Here is a 12722-nt window from a genome sequence, read left to right as displayed (position 1 = left end):
AATGGTTAAGATGCTTATCTGGGAAGCCTAAAAAACCTAGGTTCAATTCCCCAGCACCCCTATTCTTATTGCTAAACCTAAATCTGATTTAAAGCAGGTCCTATGATATCCCTTCTTGAGACAGTCTTCTATACCCATCAGCCCACATGGGAAGACTGTCAGCAGCTCTTGCAGACCCTCTTCGCCACAGAGGAACATGAGAAAATCTGAATGGAAACCAAGAAATTAGTGGTGGGAGCTGATAGCTACCTCATAGAGAATCCTAATGTTATTGATGAGGTCTTCCCTTCCACCTGACCAGACTGGCATCCCTTAACCTCTTTTGCTGGACTGTGATGGGTGGTGTCCAGGCAGCCACTTGCTTGGTACCCTACAAATTTGTCTAAGGTGAATGAAGTGACCCGAGGGCCTACAGACTCCCCTGCTGCTTTCCTAGAAAGGCTGCTGGAAGCATGTAGGAATACCTCCCCCCATAGATCCTGAAGCCCCTGAGAATAGGCAAGCTGTTAACATTGTGTTTGTAACTCAGTCCACACCAGATATTAGAAAGGACATTCAGAGACTAGAAGTGTTTGAGGGTAAACTTCTTTCAGAGTTGATAGAGATTGCTGCCAGGGTATATAATAATAGAGACACTCCAGAAGATAGGCTAAAAAAATGGCTAAGGTTATGGTGGCTACCTTCCAGAAGGCACAAGGCCCTATGAGACAGCCCTTATACTTTTCTCAGTATGATTCCACCTGAAAGGCAAATATATACTGTGCTGGACCAAAAAGATGCTTTCTTTAGTACCCCATTGGCAAAGGGAAGTCAACTCATTTTTTGCCTTTGAATGGACAGACCTGGGACAAGGCCTCAGTGGGCAACTAGGCTTCCACAGGGATTTAAAAATTCCCCACCCTCTTTGATGAGGCTCTTCATAGAGACTTGCAGGCCTTTCATAGGAAACACCTGATGCAACTCTCCTGTGATACATGGATGACCTCTTCCTAGCTGCAAATATGGAGAAGGAATGCCTCTTTGCCAGAGCATCTCCTGGACAAATTACACTATCCAGGCTATTGCCTATCAGCCAGGAAGGCTCAACTGTGTGTGCATAAGGAAACCTACTTGGGACACGAACTCCAAGAAGGTAAGAGTATGCTGTCGGCCGGCCTCTAGGATTCAGGCCATTACTCAAATCTCCATTAAGACAAATCTGAGAACTCCTCAGAGCTGTAGGGTATTGCAGAATTTGGATCCCAAGGTTTGGTGAATTAGTCAAGCTTCTAATATGAGGACAAAAAAAAAAAAAAAAAAAAAAAAAAAAGGAATGTAATTGGACTAAAATGAGAAACAAGTATTCTAAGAACTAAAGTCAGCTCTGACATCAGCCCCTACCCTGCCATTTCCAGACTTAACCAAAACCTTCCACTTGTACATGGATGAAAAGAAGGGGACAGCCAGGGGCATCGTAATTCAAAGATTGGGGTTATGGCATTGCCCAGTGGCCTACTTGTCTATGAAGCCAGACCCAGTAGCTGCTGGTTGGCTCCCTTGTCTCCAGGCCATTTGCAGCTACTGCTATTCTGACAGAGGACACTGACAAATTAACCTTGAGCAAGACTTTATCAATTTCGGCTCCACATATGATAGAGACTCTTTAAAGAGCTCTCCTCTCCCCGACCAATGGTTCTCCAACTCTCTCATACCCCACTATCGTCCTTGTACTTAGATCAACCAAGGATACAGTTTTGCCAAACCAAGGCTTTGAACCGAGCTGCCAGAAACTGATGAGGCATCAACCCCTCTGCATGACTGCCTAGAGATCCCCTTTGCCTTCCATGGACTCCATCTGAACCTGACAGATATGGCTTGGCTGGACCCTGATCTGGTGCTGTATTCTGATGGCAACAGCTTTGTCATGGATAGAATCAGGTATGCAGGGGTGGCTGTGATGACTTTGGAAGAAACCCTGTGGGCTGAGACCCTACCTTGGGGTACATCAGCTCAGAAAGCTGAACTAATAGCACTGACCAAGGCTCTGATATTGGGAAAAGACAAGACAGTAAGTATCTACCCCAACAGCCATTATGCCTTTGCCATGGCACATTTACATAGGGCCATCTACTTGGAGTGAGGGCTATTAACATCAGAAGGTAAAGACATTAAAAATAAAAAATGAAGCCAGGCGTGATGGTGCATGCCTTTAATCCCAGCACTTGGGAGGCAGAGGTAGGAGGATCGCCGTGAGTTCAAGGCCACCCTGAAACTACATAGTGAATTCCAGGTCAGCCTGAGCTAGAGTGGGACCCTACCTCAAAAAATAAAACAAGAAAAAATATTAAAGTAAAAAATGAAATTTGGATTTATTGGCTGCTGTTTGGGCACCTGCTAAAGTAACCATAATCCATTGTCCGTGTCATCACAAAGGGGAGACCACAGAAGCAAGAGGGAACAGATTGGCTGACCCATCAGGAAAGAGTGCTGCCTCTTAGCATCTGTCTGGTCACCCTCCTGGTACCTACTCTTCCTGAGCAACCAACGTACATGAAACAGGACCTACAGCTCACCTCTCATCTGATACAGGAACAGAAACAGACCCCACAAGGATGGTACCAACTAGAGAATGGACGACTGCTGCTGCCCCAAGCCCCAGGGCGGAGACTGGCTAAGCAAACGACATGAAGGAACTCACTCAGGAAACAACAAACTAGCCAAGCTAATAAGGAAAGAGTTTTCTTCCCAGGTAAGGACTCAGTCATCAAGGACATCACCACCTGCTGTCAGGCCTGCCAACAGGCAAATTCCTCCTCTGGTAAGGTACCACCAATGGAGGAGAGAGAGCAGGGAACAGAGCCAGGTACATAATGGGAAGATGATTTCACAGAGGTAAAGCCAGATCAATATGGACATAAATATTTGCATGTTTATGTTGATACCTTTCAGGATGGTGGAAGCTTTCCGATCTGAGACTGCTCAAACAGCAAATAAGAAATTGTTAGAAGATAATTCCCCTGCTATGGGTTGCGCCTCAGGAAAAGATCTGATAATGGGCCTGCCTTTGTGTCAAAAATCACTAGGGAATTAACTTAGACATTGGGGATTAATTGGAAATTACATTGTGCCTAAGATACCCAAAGTTCAGGACAGGTAGAAAAGATGAATCAGACCTTGAAGGAGACTTTAACTAAATTAACCCTAGAGACCTGTGAAGGATGGGTGGGATTCCTTCCCTTCCCTCCTGTTAAAGGCCAGGTGGACTCCTTATGTAAAAGGAATTACTCTATTTAAAATTATGTATGGGACCCCCCTCCCCCTCATCCTTCCCTGGATGGGTCTTGAACAGATAACTGACTTTACTAATGAAAGGCTTCTTTCTATTCAAGTCTTACAAAGAGTTCAGGAGTCCATTGTTCCAGCAACCAAGGCTGCTTTTCAGACACACCCTGTTTGTCCCCACCCCTTTCAGCTCAGTGATAGAGTTCAGATCAAGAGACACTGTATTGGGACATTGGAAGGGTCCCCACTAGGTCATCCTAACCACTCCAACAACCGTGGAAGTGGAAGGGACAAAATATGAAAGGATTAGACTTACTTTTTATGAAACAAGGGGGCCTATGAATGGCTTTAGGTAAAACGGGTTGCTTTTATGCCAGTAAGGAATAATCTGAAATACATTGGCTTCAGTTAGAGAAAATCTCAAAGAGAACTTCAGAGACAAGCCACTAGTACTTGGTTTCAGTCTATGTTTAATTGGTCTCCATGGCTAACTTCCCTTGTCTCTTTTATTGCTGGTGCCTGATATTACTGTTCTTAGGCCTTACCATAGGACCCTGCATTATTAATGCTCTAAGTAGCTATAAAAAGAATAAGATAAATTCCATTAAACTCATAGTATTGCAGACATAATACACCCCCTTAGATGAAAACACCCTAGACACTGCTCTTCACGAGTCAAGGACTTGACTTAGTGCCATATCAGAAGGGCAAATGGAAAATGGAATGTGAAAGGAATGGGTTGATCCCTCTGTGCAATGCAGGTGTTTACTGTTACCCAAGAAATAGGATGATTCCTTTGTGCAATGTACCATGACCTCTCTGTATCTCTATGTTTCTAAGTATCTTTGTGATTACATAGCATAGAATATTTCATGTCTCAGTTCCCCCTATTTGACCTATGTAACCTTGTGACTTCTTGTAATAGTCCCCCCCCACCATCTAACAGTATGTAATTTTGTGGTTTAACTCTAGATCCTGTTTTTACTAGAAACATCATGTAGTTATTTCCAATAAAAGTTGATACTCCGAACAGATCAGGGCTGCATCTTGAGATCCTGAACTCTGGGATGCAGATCTGATGGACCAGCTTTTTTCTTTTTTGCTCTTTTTACCCAATAAAACTTTGCCTCACATTTAGTGTGTTGATGGTCTTACTTGTGCAACACTGGACCCCATAACACCTGCAAGAAGAGGATGATAACAGGACATTGTAGGACACTAGTAATATCTACATAATGACATTTATTACATAAACGTCTCACATACAGGCATAAAATTAGTCAGAGATACAGAACTGCTTATTCCAAATGGGAAGCCAGGTACCACAAGGGCGCCTCTTTTTTCAACATACTGCAGACACTAACACATGCACACATGTACACACATATGTACACATGCATGCACACACACACACATTTTTCCAGATTTTCTCTTGTCTTTTCCTTTAATAGAAGGCCACAGAAGGGTACACGAGGTTGTGATGTGACAGGAGGGAGGGAACATGAAACCCATAGGCTCCACCATCTTGTTCTTTGCCTGGGTCCAAGTATCCTAAATCCTGTTCCATCTCTTGTTCCTACTCAGGACACTTCCTGCTTTCTTTTTCTAAATATTTTTATTTATTTGCAAGAGAGAGAGAGAGAGTATGTGTGTGCGTGCATGTGTGTGTGAATTGGCATGCTAGGGCCTCAAACTGCTGCATATGAATTCCAGATGCATGCGCCACTTTGGGCATCTGGCTTTATGTGGGTACTGGGGAACTGAACCTGGGTCATTAGGTTTTACAGGCAAGCACCTTAATCACTGAGCCATCTCTCCAGCCCCCTTCCTAAATTTGAATAAATGTCCAAGAATATTGGAATTTGAGAATTCTTCCAAACACAAATGAAGAGACAGAATGGGTTTCTGCCTGCACAAACTTCAGGACTGTTGGGAAAGTGCTTGCTGTTAGCATCTATATTATTGTCTGTCACAAACCCTAAGAGTATAAGGGATAGAGCGTAAAACTAGTTTTTTCTTTAAAAAAATTACCCATTATTGGGCTGGAGAGATTGCTTATTGGTTAAGGTGCTTGCCTGCAAAACCTAAGGGCCCAGGTTCAATTCCTTAGATGCCATGTAAGCCAGATGCACATGGTGGCGTATGCATCTGGAGTTCATTTGCAATGGCTAGAGGTATTGGTGTGCCCATTTCTTTCTCTCTTGTCTACAAATAAATAAATAAAACAAAAGAGAATACCCATTTTGGACTGGAAAGATGGCTCAGTAGGTAAGAACACAGACATGAAGAACTGAGTTTGGTGCTGGAGAGATGGCTTAGTGGTTGAGGTGTTTGCTTGTGTAGCCTAAGGACCCAGGCTGGATTACCAAGAACCCATGTAAGCCAAATGCACAAGGTGGTGCATGTGTCTGAAGTTTGTTTGCAGTGGCTGGAGGCCCTAGCATGCCCATTTTCTCTCTCTTCCTCTATCATGAATAAATAAATAAATAAATAAATAAATTTAAAAAATTGAAAGAATATATATATAAACCTGAGTTTGATTCCCAGCACCCATACAAAGAATTAGTTGTGGTCACATATTCCTGTAATCCCAGCACTGAGGAAGGTGGAGACAGGAGGATTGCTATGGCTTCCTGGTGAGCCAGCCTAAGTATAAAATGGTGAGCTCCCCTTTCAGTGAGAGACCCATTGTATTAGTCAGGATTCTCTACAGGAAAAAAAACCTGAATAAATCCACATATAGAAAAGGGGATAATTATAAAGAATGGCTATTGGGCTGGGCATGGTGGCATACAACTTTAATCCCAGCAATTGAGAGGCTGAGGTAGAAGGATTGCTGTGAGTTCGAAGCCAGCCTGAGACTACATAGTGAATTCCAGGTCAGCCTGTGCTACAGCAAGACCTTACCTTGTAAAACAAAATAGCAGCAGCAGCAGCAACAACAACAACAACAACAACAACAAAAGAATGGTTTTTGTAGTTATGGAGTCAGTCCCAAGGATAGCAGTTAACAAGCTAGAAATTCAGGAGTCAATAGTTTAGTTTCAGTCCAAGTTCCTGAGAGCCAGGAAAACCAATGGTAATGGTTTGAATATGAAATGTCCCCCTCCACCACACAGACTTGCACCTTCCCTCTATGCTTCCTGTCTGCCATGAGATGAGCATCCTCTGCCAATGGTCCCACTACCACATGCTCCACCTCACTGACAGCCTAGAATCAATGAGTCAGTGGACCAAAGGCTACATCTTATAGTGATTTGGATTAGGTGTTCCCCATAAATTTGTGTGTTCTGAATGTTTGGATCCTAGCTAATGGCAATTTGGAGAATTGGAGCCTTACTGGAGGTGTGTTGTTGGGTGCAGGCTTATGAGTGTTATAGCCAGCTTCCCCTTGTTTGACATACTCTACTGCTGCTGTTGTCCATCTGATATTGGCCAGGAGGCAGTGTTCACCCTCTGTTCATGGTATGTTTCCCCTGCCATCAGGGAGCTTTCCCTTGAATCTGTAAGCCAAAATAAGCCCCTTTCCCACCAGAAGCTGCTTTTGGTTGGGTGCTTTGTGCCAGCACTGTGAAGGTCACTGCAAAACATCTGAAACCATGAGCCAAAATAAATTCTTCCTACTTTATGTCAGGTATTTTGTTCCAGTGTCTGGCTTATGTATACTTAGTACAAAAAAAGTCTCATTCCCTCTTTTTGGCCATCACTTCCCTAGCACCATGTTCATTATTTCTATTTATCAGGAAACAAATGTATTAATCAGGGTTTTTACAGATTATCAGAACCAATAGAATATTTGTTGTGGGACTTTATTATGGCTCACATAATTATGGAGTCTGAGAAGTTCTACAGCATGTTATCTGTAAGCTGGAGACCTATAGTGTAATTCAGGCTGAGTTTTAAGAACTGAAGGTAGAAGATAAATGTTCTAGCTTAAGGAAAGGAATTCACTCTTCCTCTGCTCTTTGGTTCTATTTGGATGTGCCCTCAACAATTTGTTTATTTTTATTTATTTATTTGAGAGTGATAGACACACACACACACACACACACACACACACACACACACAGAGAGAGAGAGAGAGAGAGAGAGAGAGAGAGAGGGAATGAATATGAATGGGCAAGTCAGGGCGTCTGGCCACTGCAAACAAACTCCAGATGAATGAGCCACCTTGTGCATCTGGCTTATGTGGGTCCTAGGGAATTGAGCCTCAAACTGGGGTCCTTAGGCTTCACAGGCAAGCATTTAACTGCTAAGCCATCTCTCCGGCCCCCCCAACAATTTGGATGATGTGCACCCACATTGGTTACGTCAGACCACTCTCGCTCATTCTCCTGATTCAAATGTTTATCTGTTCCAGAAACACTTTCACAGATACATTCACAAATAATGTTCTCCTAGCTATCTGGGTGTGTCTTATTCCCATCAAGTTGACAAATTAAAATTAACCATCATGACTAATTTCAAAACTTTGGGAGCACAAAATATTTTTAAGTTGAGAAAATGCCCAACATTATGGATGATAAGTAAAGGGAAACTTACTTATAATAGCATTATCTGGATCCAGGAGTGTCTTCTCTGCACCATTTATCCATTATCTGGTTATTTGTTTATTGGGGGGAGGACGGATACAGAGTATGGGCATATCAAGACCTGTAGTCACTGCAAATGACCTCTGACGCATGTGCCACCTGTGCATGTGGCTTACGTGGGTATTGGGGAATTCAATCTGGGTCTTTAGGCTTTGCAGGCAAATGCCTTAACTGCTAAGCCATCACTCCATCCCCACTATCTGGTATTAATTAAGGAGATCCTGGATAAAAATCTATTAGAACTAAGTGTAGATTGGTGCTTCTACTCACCTGTTTTCAGCTGTGGCCAAGAATCTAATTGCTGCCAGGTATGTGTACTGAGCAGCTTATATTCACACAATACCTGTTATAGTAAAGTGTGTTTTCTTGCAAATTTATATTGAAATATCATGACCAATATGATGGTATGAGGAGGTGGGGGTCTCTGGGAAGTAAGTATGCTATACTATATTATAAAGGCTCCACCTTCATGAATGTGATTAGTGCCCTTAAAAAAGGGGCACTAATGCAAGAGGCACCCTTTTCATGCAAGGACACAGCTAGCAGGTATCACTTCTTAACTAGAAAGCATGCCCTTACCAGACACAGTGGGTGCTTTTGTTTTAGAATTTCCAGACTCTAGAACCATGAAAAACAATCTTTTTTTTTTTTTGTAGGGTGTTACAGCAGCCTATAAACAAACCCGAATACCACTTGTAAGCAAAAGGAATAGATTGTATTGGATTCATGTGGCTTTTGACCTATTCAGGTTTAATCTGAGAAACAATATCCAAAACGAGATATTTTGGGTGTTTTTCTCAAAAGAACACATTATTATGCTAAAATGCACTTTCCTGAAATGACTACATCTGTCATTCCACATGTTCTTACATAGTGGCTGACACTGATAGTTGCCATTTTCTTTTCTCCTAAATGTGCTGGTTCTGTGATTGCTTCAATAAATGTAGGACAGAGCTGGAGGGATGGCTTAGTGATTAAGATATTTGCCTGCAAAGCCAAAGGATCCTGGTTTGATTCTCCAGGACTCACGTAAGCCAGATGCACAAGGGGGCACATGCATCTGGAGTTCATTTGCAGTGGCTGGAGGCCTGGCATGCCCCTCCACCTTCCTCTCTGGCCCTTTTCTCTAGTAAATAAATAAATAAAATATTTTTTTAAATGTTGGACAATGAAAAGGGTCCTGTGTGGCTTCAGAAGTCGGTCATAAAGGTCAGTGCAGCATCCATCTTGTCCTTTTGATTGTCTTTTGGATGCTCACCTGCGGAGTACAGCTGCCAGAGACATCCAAGCAGCCACCTGTGGACAGTTCAGCTGACAGTTGCAGGCATCAGCCAGTATCTATTGCAACATGAGAGTAAACAACCTTCATATTTCAGGCCCTGCCAGTGAGTTTGAGCTGTCTGGGTTGACAGCATGTGAGATTGTTCCAGCCACTCAATTTGTGATGGTTATGCGGTGGCAGGTGACCGGATAGGTATAAATAAGATATATTTCATGCCTCACCTCTTATATTACATACCAATCTTATCTTCTCTTGACTCAGTTGTAATCCGTGAAAAGTTCATGGTCTCAAGCCTGTAATACAAGCATATGGGAGGCAGAGGCAAGAGTGTCAGGAGATCAAGGCCAGCCTTGACTCATAGTGACTTTGGGGCCAGCCCAGGCTACATGAGACTGTTTCAACAACAAAAATGCCTGATGTGATGGCATATGCCTTTAATCCAAACACTTGGGAGGCAGAGGTAGGAGGATTGCTGTGAGTTCCAGGCCAGCCTGAGACTATATAGTGAATTCCACGTCAGCCTGGGCTAGAGGAGACCCTACCTTGAACCGCCCCAATAAAAAAAGTAAAAAAAGAAAAAATGGTTACTAAAAAAAAAAATCATGCAACAAACACATGGCACTAAGAATCAAGCCACACTGTCCTTGGTCCTATATTTCACAAGTCAAGCCTTCTTCATGTCTGAGAAACATGGTGACTTCTAGCATATAGCCTAGGCTGGCCTGGAACTTGCCATGTGGCTGGGGATGACTGAACTCCCTATCCTTTTGCCTCCTCCTGCCAATGCTGGGATCACAGTGTGTGCCACCAGGCCCAGTTTATTTCTCCATTTTTCTTTCCCCGTTTGTCTCTGGAATCTTACACTTTCCTTTCTGCCACTTCCTTGAGTTTACCATTTCTTCTTTTTAAAAATTTATTTATTTGAGAGCGACAGAAAGACGGGGGGTGGGGTGGGGGAGAGGGAATGAGAATGGGTGCACCAGGGCCTCCAGCCACTGCAAACGAACTCCAGATACATGCATCACCTTGTGCACCTGGCTTACGTGGGTACTCGAACGGGGGTCCCTAGGCTTCACAGGCGAGGGCTTAACCGTTAAGCCATCTCTCCAGACCCCTCCATTTCTTCTTCGCTTACTTGTTTATCCCCAACTTCCCATCCTTCTGCATCATGAAGCCTCCATCGCCAGACTGCATTAGGCAGGGATCACACAGGCTGTGTACCTGTTTTTAGAAATGAGACCCAACGGAAGGGCCTCGGAAACCGTGAGTGGACTCTACAGCCCACCTGTCTATAAATGCTTCTGCTACATTCAAGACTTGACAGGGGTAGCGGGGCTGGACTCCCCGCCCGGGGGCCAGCGACCTGTGAAGCCGACTCAGAGCATCGCCACGGTAGTAAACGAGCTGGAGGCCCGGGGAGACCCGAGCGTGACCACAGCAGCCAGGCACCAACCTCCGCGACTCCCACGCTCCGGGCGAGAAAAGTCACGCGCCAAAATGGCGCCGTCCCCGCTCAGCAGCGCGAGGGGCGTGGCCGCGAGATCACGTGACCGCGCCTGCGGGCACGCGCCGGGAGCCCGGCGGCCGTGGGGGCGGCGCCAGTACGCCTCTAGGGGCATCTTCCCGCGTCCCAGCCCGGTCACGACGCCGTGTCCCAGTCACAAAGTGGGGTGTGGGACCAAGGGTCGGGGCGGCGTGCAGAGGCAAAGTGGAGCTTCAGCCCGGGGGTTTTGCATCCGCGGGTGCGAGGGGTGGGTAGGTGGGTTGGGGGGGGCGAATGGGAGGTCAGGGACCCGGGCTGCACCGGCGGGGACCGTGCCTGCGTCCTGCAAAATGCACCTGGCGACACTGTTGAGGAGCCTCGGGGCATCCTGCTCAGGTCTCGGCTGTGCAGGATCTTGGGGTCCGTCTGAGCTCAGACCACCGGGCTTGGGCGTTTTCACGGGTGTCCACATCTCCAGCCAGCTGCATTGAAACATCAGTCCAGCCAAGTGTCCGGTTCCCGCTATAGGGGTTTGGAGGGGGTGCCCTGGTTCTCAGCGGGTGGAGAGGGCAGAGGTTGAGGAGTGCTGCGGAGAGTGTCCCCCGCCCCGCCCCCTTGGCCATCAGATGTCTCCTGCCAGGTTTCTATCTCTGCCGAGGCGCCGACCCCCTTCCGGGAGGAGGGACGCACCAGGCTTGGCGGGCTCTGGCCGTGCCGCCTCCGTGTGGCTGCCGACAGGGAGACCCAGGAGGGGATCGGGCACGGGGCGCGGCCTCACCTCGCTCCCACCCCTCCTCCCAGACGGCGGCGCCGGCGATGTGCAGACGTGAGGGCACCGGCCGGCTGTCCTGGCTCCCTCGGGCTCTGCCAGGTACCCACGCGTCCCTCCGTGGGCCGGGAGCGAGCGGCCCAGCGCGGGTGTCCGAGGCGAGCGCGGCTGGAGCCGGAGCCCGAGCCTCACCATGGGGCACAACGGGAGCTGGGTCTCCCGCAACGCCAGCGAGCCGCGCAACGCGTCGTCGGGCGCGAACCGCAGCGCGCTCGGGGAGCTCGGCGACGCGCAGCTGTACCGCCACTTCACCACCGCCGTGCAGGTCGTCATCTTCGTGGGTTCGCTGCTCGGTAAGCCACCCGTGGGGAGGGAGGGGGTCCCCGAGGGCACCGTCTGGGTGTGTGTGTGTGTGTGTGTGTGTGTGTGTGTGCCGATCCCGGGGAAGGGGTGCAGGATACCCGCAGGCGAAGTGCAGGGAGTTGAAGGATGCCCGGGTGACTGCGGTGAAGTTAAGCTGGGACGCACGACTCCAGCTCCTTAAGGAGAAGCAGAAGAGTTCCGACCAGGCTTTCCCTGGTCCGTGCCCGGTCCAGATGGAGATCCCCTGGCCCCGGGCAGCACGGGCACAGAGCTGGCACATCCTGGAGTCAGGCTGGCTTAAAGCTCTTGTTGACAAACAGGAACAAAGATTCCGCGGGAATTTGATGCCGATGAAGGAATGTTCTCGGTGTGAAAGATGTGCTTTGCGTGCCTCCATCTCGTTATGTCTTATAAGATAAATTATTCTGCAGGAGGTCTCTTTTGCGTGTGTTTTGTGGCACGGTTCTTCGCTGACATCCTGGTGAACCACCCTGTAAAAGTTCAACTTTTATGCTTGCCTTCAGAAATGTTTTAAGTCCTCAAAGAAAAAACTCACTCTACTTCTCCACCTATGGTTTAAGTGCAGAGTACCCACAGGACAAAACGAAATAAAAAATCTTAAACCACATACACAACAGATTTCTTCCCCTGTTTGGGGTGTGTGTACGTATGTGTGTATGTGGGTGGGGGCAAATCAATGGACTGACATGAGTTTTTCCTAAATCAGTTAAAAAATAAAAAGAGAACAAAACACCTGCCAGACCTCAGTATTACAAAGAAATACCTGTAACTAGTAAGTCCCTTGTGCTTTAACTAGTAAACATCTGTCTACCCGTGTGAGAGTTTATTACCTATACTTCTCGCTGTTCTTTAGATGACAAATGGGTCTATGAAGATTTGTTGAACATAAAGCACCCCACTTGTGAATGTGTGTAAATTCTCTGCTGTGTCATTTATTAGGATGTGAAAAGA

General features: G+C 46.4%; 1 protein-coding gene across 1 annotated transcript in view; it reads left to right on the top strand.

Moving 5' to 3' along the window:
* Nucleotides 1-11580: 11580 nt before the first annotated feature.
* The window catches only part of Gpr176 (G protein-coupled receptor 176), a 131390-nt gene continuing 130248 nt past the window's right edge, over nt 11581-12722 (top strand). Inside the window, exon 1 of the mRNA XM_004660770.2 lies at nt 11581-11740. Coding sequence (XP_004660827.1) covers nt 11581-11740 — 160 coding nt within the window. The remainder of the gene's footprint in view (nt 11741-12722) is intronic.

Source organism: Jaculus jaculus, chromosome 8 (genome assembly GCF_020740685.1).
Source record: "Jaculus jaculus isolate mJacJac1 chromosome 8, mJacJac1.mat.Y.cur, whole genome shotgun sequence".
NCBI lineage: Eukaryota > Metazoa > Chordata > Mammalia > Rodentia > Dipodidae > Jaculus > Jaculus jaculus.
Note: the sequence above shows the minus strand (reverse complement) of the source record. Positions and strands in the feature narration are given on the sequence as shown.